Raw genomic sequence first — 24,072 nt, 5'->3', positions numbered from 1 at the left:
ATTTACGCTGGGAAAGTCACCTGCAATGCTTCTCATGAAGTGTTATGGCTATAAGGCTCTTTACTGAGGGTGTTGTGTCTTTCCAACAAGACCGACTGTAAGTCATATCAACTTAATGGCTACACCCATTCCAAGGGTACTTCTTGAAATGCCATCCGCTAACAAAATAATAAGGTGGCTACAGCAGCCATATCATACAGGATTTTATCGCTTAAGGGTATATTAGATTGATTTAATAAAACAATCACCTTCTTCACAGTTTTCTCCTTTGTAGCCGGGGTTGCAGATGCAGGTTCCCACGATACATGTCCCGTGGCTGCTGCAAGTGATGTCGATGCACTGGTTGGTGGGAACGTCGCACTCGGAGCCCTTCCAGCCGCTGTGACACATGCAGCGACCTTTAAGGTATTGACCGTTCCCGCTGCATAGTACTGGACAGGCAGCTTTGAAAAGAGCAGACAGCATACATCCATTTGAATGCACCCCTCCAACCACAGCTTCAAAGGACAGTGAGCATCTGCTAAACCCTCGATCTGTCAATGAGCGCCTGTTAAAAGCTTTCTTTTCTTCTGTGCAATATCTAGCAAACGCTATTGTATTTTGGCACCTGGAGAAGATGTGACCTGAATTCTAACAAAACGTAGCATATTAAAAAAAACAAATCTAAAATCTCAATACAGGGCGTTAAAAATACAAAAAAAGAAAAAGAGAGAGTTGAATAAAAGTGTCAAGTGTGGTGCTGATCAACACACGGATAGCAGATGGTGGTACAGTATGTGTAAAGATGTAACCAAAACAAACTAGCAACATTCTCCACACTGCCTAAACTTGTTTTTTTTGTTGTTTTTTTTATGTGATTTCAACATGAGTAAAAAATAAATAAAAAATACAACCTTGGTTTTAATTGTGAGAATCATAATGTGGTATTTATTAAAATCTAACAATGTTCAGGGATGTTATTTAAATGAAAAACAACACTAAATAAATGGGTCGTAATAAAAATCAGTAAAAAGTATCACCCATCCATCCATCCATCCATCCATCCACATTGCTAACTAATAAACCACCATGCTGCTCCTGCAACTCCCTAATTAAGGGAGTTGGATGTTTTTAATTCTAATTTTTAAAAAAAGAAAAGAAAAAGCTTTGCAAAAGCAATTTCATGATTAAAATTGCTTTGTTCTGGTCATGTGGTGAATCCAATTTTGTCAACAGCCTTAAATGTTATGTATGTGAACGATGAGGTTATTAAAGGCATTATGAGTGAAGGGTCGACTCACCTCGCCCACAGTCGGGTCCTTTGAATCCTAAAAAGCAATGACACGTTCCAGCGACACAGTCACCATTTCCAAAGCAGTTACTGGGACAGTCATCAATAGATTCTGTAAGAGAGAGCAAAGACAGAAGATTTTACTGAACAATTTGGTAGAAAAACAACAACAACAACAACAAAAACCTCCCACTCTTTCTCTTTGGGGTGATTATTATCCCTTTTGGTAATGACAAAGATAAGCTTCAATCGTGTCCACATTTTTCACTGAAAAACATGTTTGAGTGTGACGAACATATCGCTCAAATGTCATAATAGACTGAAAGGGTAAACAAGTTGTGATTGCCCAGGCTTCTTCCCCCAAATCAAAATGAAATTTCGCCATCATAAAGTCTGCTGAATGGACTGGATGCTGGAAGCTGCAGGCTCAAGTCAACTGATGAATCTAGTTGGACTCTTATGGCACAATTCAAACAGCCCAAGTGCAACATGCATGACGCTACAGCTTCACATCGTCTGCCTCGTGCACTTACACAATTAGATTACCATTCACCAAACAGTCCGTTTCTGTGTAAGAAAATAAAGAAACAGCATCCAGAAACCTGTACACATGTTTTCACGCTGCTGTAGCTGGACTAAAATCAAAGTGTGTAATTTACACGAGACCCACAATAATTCATGCTGATCCAAAAGGGTATTTTCTACTGCCGCTGTTGTCGATGCCTAAGCCATGTGCACTGCACAGAGCATTCAATACAAACAATCACAGAATGCAGTGTTGTTTTCTTTCAGGCTGCCATTGAGCAGAAAGTGGCTTGTGCGATGATTGTGACCCTTTAAACGATGCCTGTGGGAGACCTCACACACATTCAAAATTGCAGAATAGCAAAGGGAAATTTTGAATTCAAAATAGTCCTGATAAATAAATAAATATGCTGCACACATGTGGAAAATAATCTCTGTAGTAAAATTGCTTTTAAAAGCATGATTATATAGCACTGCATTCATTATGTCTGATCTCAATAATTGCCATTGTGGCCTTATTATACAATTTACCACTGTTTCCTAAACTGGACATTATTGTGTGATGTGAACAATCACGGAGGATGCACTCTTATTTCTTCTCTGTCATTTCCTCTATTGATAACTCAAATTGAATCAAATTAATTGGAGAGAGAAAAAACCTCATTCTGCTATAGCAACATGCTTTAATACTTGCTTTTAAAAATAAGTACGACCGACCGACTGATCTCCAAGGATGGCAGAAAAGCCCTGAAACATGATGCTCAGTGAATTAAGGCTGAAATGGTGCTGAAAATATTTCAATCTTGTCCATTGCCTACAGGCTGTAGGAACTCTGAGGCAAAACTTACTGAACAAAGAATCTCTTGTGCTCCACAAAGGGCTAGAAATGTGAGCCATGGATTCAGCTTTCCTTTACTCTAGAGAGTCAATCATCACTGAGGATGCAATGCAAGACAGAGGGGGATAAAAAGACAATGAGAGAGAGAGAGAGAGATATGCAGGCAGACCAGAGATGCAGCAAAAATAGAGAGAGAGAGACAGAGAGAGAGCGAGAGCGAGAGCGAGAGCGAGAGCGAGAGCGAGAGAGATGCATGCATGGGGCAGAGACATGCTGCTGATGTTTTTTGTGCTCCAGGCTTGCCTTTGCCATGTTGGGTTAGCAAGGGGATGTAGGGGAGACTATCCTCTGGCATGATGGAGGCAATCAGCACTTTGGTGAGGTTTTTGATGGCTTTCAACAGGAACATCTATCTATAGCAGGAGGCCTTGGCTCTGTTTTTTTTTTTTTTTTTGCTTAGAGTTAGGGAGCAGTACATGTGAAGCAAGGAGGCTTATGGTTAGGAAAATGGGATGTAGCCTGTGTGCACGCCCATCATTACAAATCCCTACCCAGTTAGAATTATGCAGGAGAGATTCCTTAGATCCCGAGTGAGGTTGAAATTTACTGCACAACAATAAAACCTCTGAAAAACCCAACTGCAGCCTACTGCTGTAATAAGCTGACAGATGTTCTACATCAATGTGGGGCTAACGGAGGTTACCTTTATCTTTATCTCTGAAGGACTTCAACAAACCATCAGTCAAACATGTTTAATTGAGTAATCATGAACTGCGGTGCTCCCGTTGTGACTGCTGACGCAGTTTAGTCGACTGCACACCGCCCATGTCTATCGCCGGTGAATCCTCCGAGAGCAGGGAGGGGAGGCCATGAATATCTCTTAGCCACACACTCGACATAGGCCAACGCATAAATCATGGATTCAAGCAGAGCTTCATTGAAATTCATTACCCTTCATATCAGGGGAGCTAACTATTGTGCGAGCCTCTCCAGTCGGTGAGGACGGAGTAGTGTGCAGCAGGCAGGTTTAATCAGCGACTTGCCATGCTCTCCGAGGATGCTCAACGCCTCTGAATGATGGGTGATTGTGTACAGAAAGAACCGTTGCTACAGAGTGAGATGGGATATAGAGTAAGACATTGGTGCTGGGTCTATGCCTACTTATGTATAAGAAGCTATGTCTGGGTTAAGGCATGTTTGGCACCAGGCAGCAGGGACAAATGGTTTCATGCTCCAGAGGATTGTGATACAAAACATTCACTAGGACACGTTTCACATTGCCATGGAGCCTCAGCCAAGTAATGAGAAACAACCCAGATTAAAGACAGGGACGCTCTGTTCACCTAAATGTATGACAAGACAGCCTTTCATTCACTGCAAACAGAGCACACATGGGTGAAAATGAGAATTTTTTTTTCTTCTGACTCCTACTGTCAGAAGCAGCAAGGTAAGTAATTCTACTGTAAGTGTCTTTTAAACAATACTGCTTGTGTTTCTCAATGCGTCTGTTCTGGATATTGCACACATATATTTCTATACCTGCGATGGTTTATTTGAAGGTCAACTCCATCCTTCCATGGCTCAATACGATTCAGGCAGTTGGTGAGATTCAATTTCTGCTGAAGGGCACTTAACTGGTGACCCATTTTCTAAAAGGCCCCTCTGCCTCCCTCTGATCTGCTGTGAGCAGATCAGCTCCGATACAAATGAACAGCGGCAGAATTCTGGCTTTAACTCTGCCCCCACCCCATCCGCTGCAGAGAATATCTTATCTGCTTGTGCTTTCTCTGATGTGAACCACAGGATGCCTTCATGCACATCCAGTCAAGAAGAAATAAGGAAAAGTAAACACTCCGCCTGACCCCCCCCCCCGGTGTCATATTATATATTAAGTATTGAATTACAGCTGTTGTTGCCACAGCGGGGGGGAGGGGGCATAGTGCATCTCTTGCCTGTCTCCACTTGGTGTTACATTGGTGTTCAGGACAGCTTCTCATCGATCTGCTGCCTGGCACAGCCCCTGTCACAGATGGACTCTGGCCCAGGAGCTTTTAATTAAAGAGCATGTGAGAACAGCTCCCAGCTGCCATCCCTGTGAAAGTCGACACCTCGGGCCCTCTCACACCTTGCTTGATACAGCAGTGCTAATCAAAAGCGCTTTTGGGAGAACAAAGAGGAGCGTACAAAACGAAGTCGCCTCCTCAAAGACGGACGCATGCCTGAGACACAGACGTGTGCCACGTTGAGTTACAGTCAGAGGGGGAGAAGTATCCTTCCCACTTTGATATATGGAAAGTAGATGGAAATTGGAGCAAATCGTGATCAAAAATGGCACTAGCAGGAGGGTACAATCATACTTTGAATTGTATGCAAATGGTTCCCAGAAGCTGGACCCCTGATTCGCTTGGAAGACACTCAGGCTAATGAGGATATTATGATCTCTCAATGCTCTACTCAGGGGCATGGCAGGATAGCGCTGGTGTCCTGATTTTTGTAATATTCAGCTTCACCTTGATTAACCTGCACTTTCCTAGGCTATTGAAATCCACCAGTATCTTTGACTCATGCCCCAACTCTGAGCTGTTTGCTGCTAGTTGATATTACAAGGATTTTGGATTGGTATTACGGGTTTCGGCGCTAACCTATGCCGCTGGTGAAGAAGGACACAGTTTCCGTTTCTTTTCCATCGTTGTAGATGGCCAAGTGCCAAATACCCGAGTCCAAGTACTGGATGAAGCCCGTGTCGTGCGTGGTGATGGGCACCAGGCTCCGCTGCATGGCCGCTGGCCCCTCCAGGCCACGGACGTCTTGAGCCAAGAGCCGCCGCCCATCCAAGAGCTCCACAAAGTCAAACTGCGGACAGACGCACAGAAAGTGAGAAAGACTGATGGATGGACCGCAGACACACCATTAGAGTGACACATGAGACTTGAGTGCTTTCAGCCCTCTTTATAGCAGAGCATCATTTGGTCTGCATGAATAACTCATCATTCTTGAGGAGCTTGAGTTAAGTCTTGGCATATTGTGGCTGGATGGCTTCTGATGATTTCATAGTCCACGTGTCGTATATGAAAGCCTTGTTTAATACTATTAAAATGAGAGGAAGGAGGCTGCAGGAATAAATGTAAAGTTTGTGTTTCGCAAATGACATCTGCGCCAATTTGCTTTTTAACAGTAGCAAGTGAGCCGGTGAATGCCAATGAGAGGACGGTTCATTTTCATCTACATTAGGATGGGGAATCTTGACTCATCTGCCACTCCATGTGTAATCAGTCCAAGCAAGAAAACTCCACTGTAGATTATTTCCTTTGAAGTAAAAATAGAGGAGACAGCATGTTTGATCTTCCAAGTGAAAAATAAATACCACCCGAAGATTACTGCAACCAAAAAGCACACTGCGAGCTCCAGTTGCATTTACAGCTGAAATCTACAGTCTGTGAAGAAAACCGTCACATATGATTAATAGCACGATACAGCTGAATATGTGCTCCACACAGATGGGGAAATTAGTGTTAAGAAAAATCTCCCTTTCTTGGCCTCTGTGCTCCATATCTTTGCGTGATTCATTGACGAAATTGAACCTGTAAGAAATTTGCCATAAATCCTCAGTGTAACAGTGATTCACAATACAATGTAGAAATGTATGAATTGATTTGTATTCACAACATGTTCCTCACATGGTTTGATAGATTTTTTTTTTTTTTTTTTTAAACAATGTCCCAATTTATATTCTGTGGCTGAGGAAGAATGGCGAAAAAAAAGAAAGAAGCTAAAACCTTACATGCAATGCAGCAAAATGTTATAGATGGTGTCGCACGTTTACAATTTTATTATAGTTTGAAGCAGAAAACATTAGAAAATGCCAACAGAAAGCACCAGAACGATCAGATTTCCAGAATATATAATATAGGAAAAGCAAAATATCACCAACCTGTGTGTGTGATGGAGGAAGGCCTCTCCTTCCATAGATTCCCACTAAGGCATCTTTGCTGAGGGACACATTAAACTTCAGATACATGGGATGATCAATGAAGACCTGGGATCTCCAGAAGACACCGGGAGGAATCTGCTGTGCGACCTTGCGCCCCACGTCAATCTCGCCCATATCTATATAGCTGTCATCTGGGAACAAGCTGTCCAATTTGCCTGCATTGCACACAAAGCAAATCGGTCAAAGAGATCACGCCATTAATCCAGTATGTGGAGGGCAGAGGGAGTCAGTCTGCTGAAGCATGATAGTCTGACCATATCACAGATATTCAATCACGCTTGCTGACAGCCAGAGAAAAAAATATAATGAATGATCTCTCTGACCACCGCCAGTAATTCCAGTCCCAATTCCACTGGAGGAGGAAGAAATAGCTGGGTGACGTGAAGTTCAAGACAATGTCATGATACAGTCAAAACATGTCCTCATACTTCAAAGGCTTAAAACTGACATCTTCAGCTGGAATTTGTCGAACAAAAGGCAATTTATTTTTGTCTCATTCACTATATTTTACATTTTTTTGCAGTTTTTGTAACCACTTTTTATATTCACTTTTAAGTGAGATTTAATTCATTTTTGACACAAGTTCTTCCCTTTACGATTTCTTTTTTTAGCAGGATTATTATAAAATGTTACTAATAATGCAGAGTATCCACCATTTTCATAAAGTTTCATTTTCAGTGACTCCGAGCACCGTCGTCATGTAAACCAAACAAGTCTTGCATTTTCACTTGCAAATGTTGTTGTGTGAATGGGGCCTAAAGTGGCTTCTGTATGGAACTGATTCAGTCGTTAGACAGAGTGCTGTCAGCTCAGCCAATCCATCAATACAAAAACACGCACTCAATTAAGACATCCTGAATATGAAAGACAATTTAAAGTAAGCAAGCAAGTTGTTCATTTTTGAGAGTTAAATGAAAGGAGTAACTCCTACAGATTTTTAATATCCCTCCCAACCATCTGTGTATCTACACTATAACCTCCATGAAAGATTGATTGATTGATAGATGAATAGACATCTGCGGGACCTAAGCCTTGGATTGTTTAAAGCCGAGAATACAGGAATATAAAACCAATAGATCTGAACACTGGGGATAAAGGCATAATAAAATACACTTTGATACCATGCAGCACAGATAATTTTCAAACTGTAACATGAGTAAATACTTTAAGAGACCGAACATATGGTATGGACGTAGCCCAGAAAACACCTAAGAGAATTCAACACTTTCACTACAGTGATAGAGAGAAGTAGAAGCAATAAAGTGAATTGTAGGTATAGTAGAGACGGCTCAACTAATGCGACTACCGGCTCAGGTATTAACACAGCTAGCGCTAAAATTACCCATATGCTCCATAATACAACTCACATTGGACTCAGTGGAAATGGTAACATCTGTTTGCCCATGTAAATGAGCTAATTTCAGCAGCAATGTCTGCTAAGGCAGACATCCATACAAACTACCCCCAGGACTTAGTAGCAGACACCGCTTTGGGTTACACGTGGCACACCAGATGGAAGTCTTCTCAAAAGTTCATCAGTGGCGATGGGTTTTATCAGAGTCGACAGGACGCACTCCCCCCTGTCTCTCAGACCCAAGGTTTACATACGGCTACAGTGCACAAGCTCCACACGTAGGGGTGTGAGTGTGTTTTTACGCCGCACCTTCATGGTACACGCATCTTGCTGTTTAAATAAATCATAAGCCTTAACCAGTGATAATGGGCCTCATGGTTAAATAAATGTTTGTTTTTTCTGAAAGCTAAACTACGATATGGTGCTCCGATGAGTAGACATGACTGAGAAATGTTACTCGCTGTTGACGCTGTACGGATTTGCATTTGCTTGATAAAACATAAGAGAGCTGTGTATTCTTTCTGGTGACAGCACCGCAGAATGAAACTTATTTAGAAAACTATGGCTATTGATTTCCTATCAGCCACAGCGGCCGCGCAGAGCCTCCGCTCTGCTGTAGTCTTGCTTGTTGTTGGCTAAATACACTTTCTACTGTCTGGTAAATGAACAAGACAACTCCTGGATTCATCTATATGGTAATAACCCCATCTTCCACCTATTGTAGTCCGCCAGTGGTAAATCACTTGGTTGAATCTGGGCCCATTTGTTGGAGATTGGAGCGGAGCAAACTTTCCTTGAGTTGAGCAGTTGGTACCGTGGGGGTGAGCACATGCTTTCGTTGGCTGCCAGGAAAGCGAAGCCCAAGCTAGGAGATGAAAGGATCACATCCGTTCTGAAGGGGGACATAGTGGCTAATCCCTCTGCAGCCCCTGGATACTCAGTCCCTTAAGCTGTCCCATTTTCTCCCTCCAGGAACAAATAACACTTTCCCCACTTACAACAACTTTCAAAGGATTACAATGCAGATCTCTTTGAATACCATGGAGATGTGCAAACACAATATGAAACCGGATGACAGAATAATAACAAACTTGCATGAGCTTCGAAATGTCATCTGTAAACTTTAAGATTTGAGAAACTTTCTTGGTTGTTGAGTTTTGCCTTTTTTTTTTTTTCTTATGAGGAAGTCATGCAAATCGCTCAGAACAAGAAGAAGACAGTTTGTTTCCTGAGTTCAAGCGTTTTCTTTTGGGTTTTTTCCAGGAAGAATAATACAATAAAATGTGCACTTACTGTCATCCTTTCCTCTCCGGTCAGGTATTTCCAAGCCTGTGTTGCCTAGAGGGGGCAAGCTCAGGTCTGTAGGAAAAGGTAGGCCACTTGTATTGTCTTCTGATAGCTGGTACATCTGTCTCTGCATGGGCTGCAGGTGCCAGTTTAATCCAAAGAGGTGCATGGCTGAAATATGAAACATGGGATAATGTCAGCATTGGTTTTATCTGAACATAATGTCAACGCAAAGTTACCACAAATACATCATATGGCTCAAGGGCCCCATTAGCTGTCTCAGCCTGATCTGTACATGATCCACCACTGTAGTTACACAAGTACTAATACAATGAAAGTCGATCCAATCAAAAACATGCATTCCAATCAGATCGGAGGAGAGGGTGTAACCCTGTTTATGATCTGCTGCGTGTGACCTATGTAAACCAGGTGTGTCAAATATAAGACCATAAAGTTTTAATCTTTAAACAACAAAGTAAAGGTTAAAATAAAAAAAATTAAAAAAGACTTTTTTTTGTTCTGCAGATTTCCTAAAAGTCCCAAATACATTTTCACCATGTATATGCTACACCACAACAAATAAAAGCTTTAAAGTTTAATTGTATAGGTTATTATGGCACTATTTTACCGGATCAGTCCGCTCAAGATGAAGTATGTAACCCCTGTACTAAAATGTGAATGATGCCTCTTATGTAAACGGTACAATGGTACATGTGTGCACCTTTGCTCCATAACATCCGTCATGTATGATGTTTAGAGGGAAATGTGGGTAGCCACCATTATAAGCATACAATTCACTGTGTTGGAAGAATCAAGCAATCAAACTGTGCAAAAAGAAAAAGAAAAAACAAAAACAAAAACACCGACATGACCGTTTGCACTAGTCCTACTTTTTCATTTGCCCTCCCCCACCCCCCCACCAGAAGAATGAATTGGCCAATCTCAGTGCTAATGGAACAATCAAATTGTTGTATATTTCCAGGGTCATTATTCAAAGGAGGCAGCTGTGGAACGAGAAACAGAAAATAGAGGGACTAGGGAACAATACATGGTTTAATGGTTAATGGCATTTTTTCCCAAAAGTGCTGAGCAGTAAGTTCACAAGACGAATGCTGTGCTGACCCCACGGGACAACATCTGTCTCACCGTGCCAACATTGGCACAGACCATCCTCGGTGTGCTGTCATTTTACCAACACCCATTACTTTTACACTCCCCTCCAAAAGCAAGGGACAAAACACCCCTAAAAAAACAAAAAAACACACATCAGCAGGGAGACACCAGGGGCGTTTCAATGTGACCACAGTGGATGGAGCGCACGGATATTTTACAAGGTCGACAAAAGAAATGTCCTCTGGAACAATGGCAGCAGAGTGCAGGACAGAGGAGGAGGGGCTGACCATGACAGATCACCAATAAGAGAATGGACAAGGCGAGCTTAGCAAGGCAAAAGCCAACTTGGAAGTCAACAGTCAGCAGAAAAGGCTCTGAAACTCAATACAGCTATTTTATTGTTTTTGTTGGGTCACTTAAACTCCTGAAGCAAATAACCATGCTGTTAAATGAAAAACAGTGAAATGATCAGTCTTAAACTAAAGCCGGGAAGGCAGCCGTTGCATTTTAATGGAGTTTTTCAGGTACACGTTTCAGCAATTAGTCACACAACAAATATTCCTGTCACGACTAAATATAGAAAACAAATTAGTGGATGAAGACATTTGGAAAGCTGCTAAGGGCCTGCTTGTGCGTCTTTGAATTCAAGTGAAAATGCAGAACTTTTCTTGCGTTTTGGGTGTCTGTTTACACGACAACGGTGCTCAGTGAAAATGCAACTTTTTGAAACTGGCTCCCAAGGTGGAAGTTTTCCAAAAATGCTCGGGCTCTGTTTTTGTGTGGACAGCAGAAACGTTGTATGTTTTTTTTCATTAATTTTGGTGAACGGCTGCTTATAAACAAAAGCAGGAGTCAAATTCAAAAAAACCTACGGCTGACAATGTGCTGATTTTGAAACCACTCATCCAAAAGAATAACATGACAAGCGCAGTAGTCCTTAAAGCACAATTTAGTTCATTTTCTAACAAGCAACACCACTTTAGCTTGACGCCTATCATAACTGTGGTCGTAAACAAAGAATCTCCAGCTCAATGCTCTTTAACAGACACTATAATAAACTTCACTAAAACAAACTGAGTATGATAGTATAATTAAGTCTTTTAGGACATGATTTGCTAACAATTATGAATAATTTCATCTTGGATGAATGTAAAAACTGTTATTTCCATGCACTTTTTTTTTCAGAACGGATTGATTTACAGCCTGATATTTTGTCAAGGCTGTGTCAAGATAAAAGATGAGTGTCGTATTAAAAGACAAACACCAAACTGGAGAGGCTGATTTGCTTCATTAAGCATCAGATATTAAATGTTAAACCTCTGTGCTTTGACATGTTTTTGTTTAGTTGTCTGTACACAGCCATTAACGACAAACTTAACGACAAACTTTTAAAGCGCTCAGTCGCAGCGCTTTTGCAGTCTACATGGAGACGGAGCACCAGCATTTTCAAATAGTTTCATTTCCCAAGTTTCCATGGAGAGAGCCTTTTTGTAAAGTTCCACCTTGAGAAACTGAACTAAAAAAAAAGTTTGCTTTTCAGTGGTTCTGACCATGGTTGCATCATAGCAGGGGTGTCAATGTCAGGTCCTGGAGGGTCGCAGCCCTTCATGTTTTCCATGTCGCCCTTCTTCAACACACCTGAATGTAATGATGGTTCATTACTGAGTTCAACAGAAAGCCTGATAATGAGCTGCTCACTGCAATCAGTTTACACCCCTGCATTATAGGATTGTAGTATTAGTATTGCAAGAGATTTATTTGTATAACTGTCATGTTATTGCAAATTCAAGAAATATTCTTTAAAATGTTGACATTTAAATAAGTTCTGCAGATTCTGCTGTAAATATTTAATGTTTCTATGAAGCAAGCTTGATAAGCTAGATTTGTTCAAATATTTAGATGGATTCACAATGAAACATTATCGAGGAAACACGATGCAATTATTCCTTCACATGATAAAAGTTCAACCCGGATACCAGCATCTGTTCTGCGGCCTGTCCGGTGTTGTAGAAGTGACTGTCAGTCGAAGGTAACCAGAGAAGAGACAGATGGCTTTGTTTGTCATTTTGTAAGCCCCAGGAAGGCATTCCTTTTGATTTGTGGCTCAACGTTGACTGGCAAAATGGAAAAAGGGGCCGCGTATGCTGCTGAACGATCGCAAAGTCACCAGACAGAGTGCCGTTCCAAGTGTCCTAGTAATCACGTCTTTGTGAGCCCCGTTCTTCATCCCACCCGTCCCTCAGGCATCTAATGGAAAACGGTTGAAGATCCCCCCCCCCTTCAGATTTACGTCTCTGTGGTATCTATGATATGCAGAGCACTGGAGGCCGGCCAAAGACGACTCTCCTAATTTTGTTTTGCTTCCGTTTCAAACTTTGTAAACACTGCAGTGACACTCAGATGGCTGCTGCAATTGGCTGCAAAATGAAGACAGGTTGTAGGAATAACAAGGTACTTCTAATGAGATGTCCACTGGCAGTGACAAGCTGCGTCTGTGTTCCAGGGATTCCACTGACCTGTCAAGAGTACTGCACTTTATTGCATTGCCCATTTTGTCCTGAGCACATGTTGTGGCCCCCTCTCACTTATCTCTTGGCAGGAAGTTGGGTGCCAATTAGAGAACAGAAGTACTGTAGGAGAAGACTTCTCAGTCTCACCGAGGAAGTCGCGGCTCATTGCTGCGGTTCATCTGCCGCCACAAGAACTGCTTCTGCTGCCTGATCGCGGCACTTTCAAACTGCTGCATGCCTCAAGGAAATCCACGACGAGAAGGACCATTTAGCTAATATCACTCTTCAAAATCCTAAAAATATTAAGAGCATCATAAAACATAAAAGAAGGTGCTTTGGACAAAATATAGTTTCAACCATATGGCGCTGTGTAAATCATTGCATTCCAGGTAAATGTTTGACACCTATAACTGTTCGTCCCTTTTTTCCAGTGTCCCGTCAGTAAAATCATAGCAACAGTTTCTCAAAAATAATAATAACAAATAGTCTAACACTACACATACTAACCAGTAACCTCGTATCCAATTGTTAAAAATCAGAAAATCGCAGTAAACACACGATCGTCAGCAACGGTCTCAAGAGTCAGAGTTTATGTTGGGAGAAACCAGGGGTCTCCAACTCCGGTTCTCGAGGGCCCCATGTCCTGCATGTTTGCGTTCTCTCCCTGCTTAGGCATACCTGAATCTCTTTTCCAATAAATAAATCAAACATATTGTTTACAAGACAAATAACACTGCCCACTGTTGCGACTGATTTTTGTGAAATAAAGACAAAGAGGTAAGGTGACTGCTGTGGTAGAGGTTTTTCTGGGTTGGATGATCATGGACTGAAAATATGTTCTCCTGCCCAACCTCATTCTCCTTGGCTGGATACCCAGGGTGAGTGAAAGTGAACACAGGAGGATACTGATGACCTTAAAATGAGGAACATATAACAAATGTGCTAATGAGATGGCAATGACAGAGAAAATAGTGCCATCTTAAACTCTAACCTTTTCACACTTCAAAATGCGCCCATTTACACAGCTGTGTAGAACTAAAACTGAGCAGCGAGTCAAAACATCTGTCATGAGGCTAAATTGGGCTCATTAGACTTCTCACCCAGTGTTCCCAATTGCAGGCCTCAATAATTAATTGCACTTGAAATTAAATGTATTTTCTCATCAGATTTTAATTAAATATGGCTCTCGTTCTTGATTGGAAGCTCCGATCTTGGGGTGAGGTTTGGTCTCCAACATGTTTACTTGTGGTGCATCGGGAGATGGTCTTAGTTTTGCAGGGTATAATTACATAGTCTGATTAAGCACCATCAGGCTGATGAGGCTCTATTGGCTTTTGGCCAGGGCACGGGCAGAAGACGCATACTGTATCTCGACTCCTTCCGCCAAAACATGCCGTCAATGCCAAAACCCACTGAAACACAATTTTATCACAGATATTTACTCAAAACTGCTGCGTACATTGATAATCACCCCGTACGGCAACAAGTTGATCGTTTTTATGATGAATAAGCTCTGTTCTGAATTTCAAATGAAACTATTTAAATAGTTCTGGCAACAAAAAAATGAATAATCAGACTTAACTTATTTTAGCCCGGAGCACAACCAGAAACGATAGCTTTTGTGATTGGTACAGCCTAATGCATATCTATAACAAATGTCCTCAATGAAGAATTAATTTATCTCCTTGATGAAGGCTGTGCAGGGAGATCGGGCTTTTCTTTCATTGACTTCATGCAAATGAACTGTAATGTTCCCTCCATCCTTCTATTTGAATAATTTCTTATTCTGCATGAGACTCAATATAACTGTATAACCATTTATATGTTAAGCAGGTATTCACAGTCAATCACATGTATGTTATATGCAAATTATATATATATTATAGAATTGGTTGTCAATCTCAACTGTTAAAATGTATCAGTCTGAACTTCTATTGCAGATAAAGGTGCTACTGGTTTTATTTATGTGGATCTTCAAAATCCCTGATACTGTCAATATAACGCCTCATGATACAAGCTTTGGGACAGTTTATGACATATTGAGGTATTTTTCTGTTCACTGTTTTAATTTTTTTTTTTTTATCTGTTCTTGATATCTCTCTCTGTCTATCCGCGTCACTAAATCTATTCAGCTTCAGAGCAATGCAGAGAACATCTGATTTATGTTGGTTTGTGACCATAAATCTTTCAAAACTCATCCAGTGGGAGATGTACACTTAAAATTTAAACGTTTGCTGCTGCACTTGTTAAGCACTGATCAGTTATACACTTATTAATAGCCATTTCTAAGTCAAAATAGTAATGATCTTGCTCATAAATTTGAATTTCACGGTGTTATCACTTGAAATGTTAGAGAGACTTTCTCACTCTGGGTTCGGAGAGGAATTTTCTGCTCTGCAAACAATGAATTTTACAACGGTGGCAAGAGCAACAGCTTGCTTGGAATATGTACAAGATGGACTGAAAAGCTAGTATGAACAGAGACACCAAACATGGCCAAACAGAGCAGAGACAAATCCGTGTAAAATCCAAGTAAGACCACAGCTTTGGGAGCACGGTTTAATATGTCCCTGAGAATTATGGAGAGACATCACAACATCGTTTGCTTGCAGATTTCAGCTTTTCAAACTCTTTATTTTTTGTCTCTTTATTTTCCTGTCACATTCGGCATAGATCACACCGATGAATAGAAGACAGCATTTCATATATGGGATATCAATTCCGTTGGGGCTGGCAGCAGTATCAAATCAGCAGAACTGATTTAATATCATGACTTAACTGATCGTCCTTCCCCAGCTGGGACCTAGCGAATGCTAGTCAGGGAAGCTAAAATCAAATAAGATGAATACACTAAATACGTCACCCTCTCTTGTGTGATTTCTGATGTCTTCTTACTTTATTTCCAGTCTATTCAGAAGATCCAGAATCTGGATCGCCCATCTGCAGATTACACCAACCCAATCTATAAATGATAATGTTCCTTTGGACGAACTGTGTGGGCGGGGAGTCAATCTGTGACTCCCTATATGACTCCGCGTAGATAGGGTACACAAGGACAGATTCAACAGTATTAAAATGTATGATAGGAGCAACACAGCAGCACGCAGATTCATCCAGTGTCTGCATCTAAATGCTGGGTGGGGCCCCGGGGAGGGGGCCGGTAGTGATACTCGGAGGTGACTCACCGATGAAGTAGGCTAACAGGAGCAGCAGTGTTACTGAGATGAGGATGGCACTGAGGGCGGCACATTTCCAGTTGCAGTGCTTATAGGGTTTCTTCAGACTGAAGGCAGGTCGAGAGAAGGTGTTTCGGGGCAAAGGCCGCGGGGGAGGCGAGTACACCGTGCTTGAGGTCAAGGGGTATCCCGGTGAAGTTGTACAATACATTGGTGACGTTCCACCTGGTTTGAAGAGGAAGTGCCTGGAAAAAGCACAACTACTTGTTAGTGGCGACAGAAACAATCTTTTCCCAGGCAGGTCTATCATCATTATCGTGTAGGTTACGGTCTCATGAAGTGCAGTCCCTTCCACTGGTAGCTCATTCTGTTTCCGAGCACATTCGACAGCGCCACCGCAGTCATGCTTCTGCTAGATTAGTGAGAATACTAAAGCATACTGTGTGGAAGGACTGGAAACTGTGAATCAATATTAAATCTAATTTACACGAGTAGTGATTGCAGCTGGCTCTTGTTTATATATTCATGCCAGTGTGAGAGGAGTAATTCCCCGGAACCATGTGTCAAGGCTGTCCAGAGGAGACATACAGTTTATAATGCCGCTGCATGGAGTGAAGCAGATTTATTCGCCCTTGAAGAACATGGCCGGCTATCTCAGAAAACATGTCGGGCTACATGTCCAAGAGCCGTGTGATCAGCCCATCAGAGAGTCAGTGGCAGCGACACTGTTGTCAAGGCCATTTTACTGACAAGTTTACAAGAAGCTCCCGAGTGACAGTGACATGAACGTGATTGAATGCCATATTACATTGTATGATGTGAAAAGTCACCGAGACCATATTTTATTTACAAATATCAGGACAAATCTGTGACCAATCTTCTTCAACAGATAGAAAATATATGTGGTGCCTGTGTGCTTCACAACAGCGGTCATGTTCAACGTTACTTCCAAAGGAATACAACCCAACAAATGTGACTGGATGCAAATTGTTAGTCGTATTAAATCGGAGAGGGACAAATATAGCACCAATTCTAGCAGTGCAAGAGACATACACTGATGATTGACAAGTGTTTCACAACAGAGGACGTGAGATGGAAAAACAGCACAAGGCATCAATTGTTTTCATGGCAAAGCAGATTCTGACAGAGGTCTAAGCCAGATAGCAAACATGCAACATACCCGTCGTTGTACGAGGCATCGTGGCGTGCTGATGCCAGAATGTCCATCTCAATGAGGTTGTCCTGTAAAGTCTCTAGGAATGTCTGCTTTGCTATGTTTCTACACACATGTGGAAAGATGGATATGAAGCTAGTGTGAGATGTACGTGCAATCAACAAGGCATCGCCCATACAGAAGGTGAATCAACACAGAGCGCACAGATGAAGGTCAAAGATGGGACAGCATGGGACAAGGAAATCAAGGCCCTTATGGAACTACTTCTACGAAGGTGTGAGACAAATAAGCTCTTTTGTTCTCCTGGTTTGGACACTGTCATACCTTGTTTTGTACGAGCCCTGCCCTTCTCTGCAAGCGTCTTGCTCCTCTCTGATAAACATTAGAGTATTCTGGCTCCTTAAAGGTTGTAATTGGAAGAAAACAATGCATCACTTTCATGTTAGAACCTTAACGGTAACTTCAGCCAAAAGAACTACCTTTTCAAACTGGCTTGTATCTAGATCAACAAAGAATGAAACACATTATCTACAGGCCTTATTCCTCCCATCAGGCACCCCCCAAATGAGAGCTATGTTCCATAAGGCAAAAAATTGCAGCAATGCAATGGAGAAATGCACTATCCACATGCAATGGGCAGGCTGAACACGTTCAGTGGTACAAGAGAAAAGCCTTGTTTTTGATTTCTGCCCCTTCAAGGCAAGGCAGTGAAGTCTGCTCCTGTTCTCTCAAGCTTGTGTTCAGGGGGGTTATAATGCAACTTTTTTAATGAAGAAAAAGAGTCGCTTGCCAGAAACGGAGGAGCTGGATCGGGCCAACCATCTGCTGGCACGTCTCCAGATCCACAGCACAGGATTTATCGCCGGCCATTCAATTCAGAAAAAGTGACAAGAGGGCAACGTTGGGATCGTATTAAGTAAGTGAAAAAGTTATTTAATTTTGCAGCGTTTATGTGAAGATTAGGAGGTATTTCACATTTATTAGTGGAAGTTTTACCTTAAAAAAGGTTGACAAGTTGGGACGTACCGTTTTTTAAAGAATGAGTACAACTACAAATATAAACCTTTAGAACTCATTAAATGCCATTAAGTCTAATTAATAGACCATCTACAAGTGATACGCGAAGGCTATGTGTTGCCGCGAACCACCACAGCACAGCCTCTACATCGATGGTAAATGCACTACAGCCTACACAGTATGCATAGCGGAGTGTGTAATGTCTACCTACACGCTGCCCCGTGGGTGCTGCAGACTGAAGAACTGAACTTGCCGCACTCACACACACTCCAGCTCCCAGTTAATCAGTGTATCGGTCATACTTTAATCATGTTTAGCATGAAGCAATGCTGGTGTGTGAGCCTCGAGACTCTATAGCATGTAGCATGTAGCACAACTCGAAGTAAAATCCTCCTGGATCCACTGGGCAATTAAATTAATGAGCGACTTTGGGCTAAATCTGCTGTCTCTCGTGATTAAGTTGCTGGTGCTGTACGAACTAGTTTTCATCATCTCGATATTTTTGCTGGACATAATTAAGGAATCTCTAAACTGCGGATTTCGCTGGGTTGTATCTGGGATCTTTCGTGAGCAGAAGCACTCAGTGCAGTATCGGACCCGATACCCGATAATGGTATGAGTGCATCCCTATCAAAAAGAATGGTTGTCGTGGCACTCTGGCTTCTTTTCACCATCTGTTTCTGCTCCAAAGGGAATACCTGTGCAGGATTTACCGGAGCTGGATGATGCGTAATCTTTCATCATACAGCTAAGTGTCCTTCTACCAGCTGGAATTGTTTCTCATTTTCCTGCTGGCTGAAGCAACTCACCAAAACAAACTGGAGAAGCAAACTGAGAAAGAGACAATAATTCTCTTCACGACTGGTTGTTTAACCATACCAAATCAGCAATTAGCAACTTCTGTCAACATCAGGATTAATTATAGTATTTAATGCTTCAGATGAGCGGTTACTTAAAGTGGATGATTTCTGTGAGATATCATCAGGAAAGGCTAAAATCCATCAGATAATTTTATCATGAGGTTTGTTTGGTAATTATGACAAAAATTTACATTTGTCAGCATTAAAGATGTGCTTTTTGGGTTAAGAGGTTTTTTTTTATTTTTATCTCAGCATTGAGATGAAATGTGACCTTCAGGAAAACCGTGAACTGAGGGCAGAAATGCTGACACGCTTCATCCGAGTCTGAGGTGACTGAATTTAAGCTGACCAACCTCAGTGAAATCAGTCTGAGAAGTACTTAACAGACAGCCTAACAAGATGGCTATCGATCATCGTCGGAGCACTTCAGCTCGGCGCAGCGTGTTTGTCACACATGACGAGCAATCACCTGTCAGAAGGTCTGAGCTTTGTAAGGGACCGTCTCTCGCTCTCTCTCTCTTTCTCACTACAAGGTGCCATAGTGGATGAGAAACAACAGATATTGTGTTTATTTGAAGTAAAATCTTTGCAATTTGTGTTCATTTTGGGCAATTTTCAATTATCTAAATTATACATGGGCATCTGGCGGGCAAGCGAGTCATTTTCCACAAATTCTCATGCAAGCTAAAAGGTCAATTAACAAGATTGGAGCCAATTACAATTGTGTAAAACTAAATAGGAATAATCAAATGCACCTATTTTAATTGTCTAAGGTTCCAGTTGTTTGTTTACAATTAGCTCTTTAGGTTAAATTAAAAGCTCTAGTTTATTGTTAAATAGTCCATTACAATTTGGCTCTCTGGTAAACACAATTACATTATTGTTGCCCTCACTGTGATCTAAACTGAAAAAAGATTTTTTATTTTTTTTTAAAAGTTGTAATAAGTTGAAAATGAAGGCTTCAAAACGCTTTTCCGAAAAATGAAAAAAAAGCTCAGCAGGTGATTCTGCGTCATGGAAAAGTCTGTGTTCCGACGATAAGTACAACCAGAAATGTGAACTGTGTCTTGGTTTCATATCACAGTTTCATGTCAATAAGACCAGCCAAAGAAGCAGCAGCAGATATTCCCTTTGTTACAATAACACTCAACAGATCTACTTCACATGAGAGCTTCCTATTGCGAAATGTGCCAGAGAGCTGGATTCTGATTACCATGGAATAAATAAAATTCAGGACTGAAGGAGCAATGAAGCTCGCTCGCAAGAGCCTGGATGCAATTTTGCACTATCCAAAGTGATTATAATTACTCTATTGTTTAAACTCAATAGCTTCCACTGTTAGGATCGGTATTATTAGACAAACATCCAAAAGCAGCACTTTTCTCTTGTTTGCCACAAAATCATGCTCATCACAAATGCGGGCCTTTGCCCCTGGCAGGATATTTCCCATTTTATTGCTTTGCTTCTTGTTAGCACTGTGGTAATTACATATAGAGCAAACAGCATGAAGAGTTCAACCGGAGCTCAGTCGTACAGATGCCAACATATCGGCGAGAGAGCCGAGCTGCTCGGTACCTTGTTTCCAGCGGGATGTTGCTGTTTAGGAGCCAGTTGTCCTGCGCGCTGCCAGAGTCCTGACCGCTGGCGGGACCCTCGGGGGGAGCGGAGCTGTCTGTGGGCGCGGGACTCGGGTTGCTCCGAGGCGTGTAGTTGCCCCTGTTCAAGGAGTTAATGGAGGCTGCATGGTGCTGATGATTGGGCGAGTGAGAGTGGGAGAGGGGAAGAGGAGGCGTCCGCAGCCTGGAGTGATTTTGAAAAACGGCGTCTGAAAGCAAAAAAAAAAAAAGGCATTTATTTTAAGTTTATTTATAGCACTGTATTAATCCCCAGAGAGGAAATTTCTTTCCAAATTGACCCAACGGCAGCAGCCACACAGAGTAGCGCTCTGGGGGAGCTGGTGGGGCTGAGGGTCTTGCTCAGGGACCCCAAGTGCATGTTTTTTGGGAATGTGGGAGGAAACCCACGCACACACAGGAAGAACATGCAACCGCCCCACAGAAAAGGCCCCCGGCCATATTTGAACCCATGACCTTTCCTTGCTGTGAGGCGAGAGCACTAACCACTGCGCCACCATGCAAATGGTTTGCTACTCATCCACACTTTCTTATGAAACACTTTTGGTTTTAGGTCACAGGTGTCAAATGTTCAGCCCGAGGGCCTAACCTGGCCTGCCAGGCTTGATTTGTGCCCACATGATGACATTGCTACATCTAAAAATGGCAAAAACCGCAAGATACAAGTGAGTAACTGTTATTGATCATTTTCCCACTAAGGATAACGTGTACGGTTTTTGCAAAATTTACAGTAACAACACCACTTCGATTGGACAGTTAATTGCATCAATGCATACCAAGATTCTGAAAACTTGGGATGCAGAACGCCACATACTTAGCTGGAAGTGAGTAGTCTGCCACTGTTTGGTTTAATCACTGTAAAGTTCTGGGAACTCAGAGCATTTCTCAGAGGATGAAAAGTTTCTACAGCATCATCAAAGACACGCAGTTTGTATACCAGCATAGCAAAACCACAGTAGAACCATTGAAGATACTTATTAAAAAAGCTTTATGAAAGTAGGAGAGAAAGGAGGGGGAGGGAGGGTGTTTTTGTATGTCTATGCTGGCAAGGAAATGTTACTGCTTCTTCACTGCCTTATGGTGTTATTTTAACTTGGTGATATACGACATGTTGACGCCTGATTAGCTATAGTTTCACTGGCAGCAACTAAATTAACACCTAAGCTGACAACTCTTTTCGCTGACAAGCTACAAAGACCTTCCATGACCCGGTTCATAAAAAAAAAAAAAAAAAAAAAAAAAAATCCCCTTTTCTGCTCATTATTTCTCCTTCCTCATCTCTATCAGAGTGTGCTCTCTGCTTCCCGCTGAAACCGGTGACAGTTTACTTGGATCAGACGCTGGCTCCAGTGTAAACAAATGCCCTGGCCTCCTCCTGGAGCTCATCAATGCATTGGGATTTTCTCGACGTTTATTAACCGAGAGGAAGGCTGTTGCTTTTAACATTTACAAGAGCTTGCTTCGCCCTCGACTTCACTTCCATAACCACCACAGCTCAGTGGAAGGAAATTTGAGAACCGAAACATAATCACGAGTATATTACCCACTTGAATGACGTTGAGAAATTCAGTGGACAACTTGATTAGAAGTGATTGCTGCAGCTGTGCGGAACTCCAGAGCTTTTACATGAAGATATCCATCCATCCATCCATCTATCCAGCCATTCATTCCTCTTGTGATAATAAACGGGCTGCGGCCAGTCCAGGACAGCACAAAACAGCACAATGCAGGGACCAACCTGGAGTACCTAGAACGCTAAACATCGTTATGTAAATCCTAGCCTGAGCTGCAATGAATGATGGGTGCGAGGCAAGCTCGGGCTAGTTTGACATTATTTTAAGATGGAGTTTACAATATCACTCATTTCAACAACCGATGCTATCGAACTTAGCTGAAGGTAACGCTTCCGAAATTTGGAAAGACATGTTGAGCCTGAGAAAACATCATAGTGAGATGCTAAATGCTAATTAGTTGTCCAGCGTGGTACCTTGTAATTCAGCAACATTTAAAAATAGATTGTGACCACAACTCATACAAATGTTTAGTCGGGAAAAAAAAAGGAAAAGGCTCATAAAAGAGAAAGTGCCGAATTAAAATGTTCAATTAGTAAACAGACAAATCGGTCAAAAGGAGCATCTCTCCCCCGAAGAGGTCAATGGCCAAAGTCACACACATTCACACCAAGGCCAAAAAAAACAAAGTTTAGAGTCGCCAACAAACTAGAGGACCTGCAGAAAACTCCATTGTCCTCGGCCAAAACATTCTCCTTTCACCAACTGTGTTGTCACTGTGCATCAGATGGATTTTAAAAAATCAGATATGAAGTGTCAAAGAAAACATTGTCCCCTGTGGTTCTGGGCTCAACCATTTGATGCTCCGTGCACTTCACAAAGATGGAGGACCAATGTCTTTGTGCACTCTGCATCCATTTATTTCCACATCTGCTAAGCCATTCATCAATCAATGAACTCCTGGCTTTACACAGAGTGGCTTTTCTTAATAACAGTGAGGGTCCTTTATTTCACAGATATCCACAATGCTAAATTGCCAATTTATAGCACTCAGAGTCAAATACAGACACACACAGGGCTTCTTTAGAATAATCAGCTCTTTCATTAAAGTGATACCCACTCATGCCAGTCAAGAAGCTGAGAGTCACTTCTCATATATTCGGGCTGAGGAACATGAAGCTCCCACATCCACATGTGTCAATCTCACACATTTTGAGGTGCACCGGCTGGACGCACGGCAACATTAAAAATCGCCAAAACATGCTTGAAGTGGAAAGACGGCCCCTTCGAGTCCACAGGTGGTCTGCTAATGATCAGCTCAGAAAGGGAAAATCAAGATAAAAATGTAGCGCGCCGTTTTTAATTTGTCTTTCTGCGAGGACTCCACAAGCATATGCCGTGCAGCGAGCACACTTGTATAACACGTACTGACTTTCACAATGTTTCAACCATGTGCTTCGGTTTATATTCTGCTCATTAACCACAGGCAAAAAAAAAAAAAAAAGGCGACACGTTTTCATCTTCGGTACTAATTTTGAATCTGGCTCACCGCCACATCATTCGCATATTTTGTGGGAGGAGCCAACCAAAGTAATCATTTAGTCCCTTTTCCCTTTTGGAAAGAGTGCAATATCATGCATTCGCTGCACTGACAGATGGTTCATGAAACTAAATGCCACAATTCTGCACAATACCACCCTCATAATTAGTTTGGAGGAGAGAGAAGCACACCAGTCCACAACACCAGTGTGAGGTAGAAAACCACACAGTGCGAGGTGACCTCCCCTGAGCTCAGTGATGTACCTGATCCTG

At 42.0% G+C, this 24,072-nt stretch overlaps 1 protein-coding gene across 2 annotated transcripts in view; it reads right to left on the bottom strand.

Moving 5' to 3' along the window:
* Positions 1-24,072, bottom strand: part of tenm4 (teneurin transmembrane protein 4) — a gene marked incomplete at both ends in the record, with an annotated part of 133,151 nt that overhangs the window by 67,321 nt on the left and 41,758 nt on the right. For both annotated transcript variants that reach the window (XM_080513885.1, XM_080513886.1), the window contains 8 exons: positions 249-443; positions 1,281-1,382; positions 5,276-5,486; positions 6,565-6,779; positions 9,272-9,436; positions 16,074-16,309; positions 17,245-17,343; positions 20,691-20,940. In XM_080513885.1, the coding sequence (XP_080370011.1) occupies positions 249-443; positions 1,281-1,382; positions 5,276-5,486; positions 6,565-6,779; positions 9,272-9,436; positions 16,074-16,309; positions 17,245-17,343; positions 20,691-20,940 (1,473 nt within the window). The remainder of the gene's footprint in view (positions 1-248; positions 444-1,280; positions 1,383-5,275; positions 5,487-6,564; positions 6,780-9,271; positions 9,437-16,073; positions 16,310-17,244; positions 17,344-20,690; positions 20,941-24,072) is intronic.

The sequence above is a fragment of the Blennius ocellaris genome (genome assembly GCF_963422515.1).
Source record: "Blennius ocellaris genome assembly, chromosome: 2".
Classification (NCBI taxonomy): domain Eukaryota; kingdom Metazoa; phylum Chordata; class Actinopteri; order Blenniiformes; family Blenniidae; genus Blennius; species Blennius ocellaris.
This window is presented reverse-complemented; position numbering and strand designations above follow the sequence as displayed.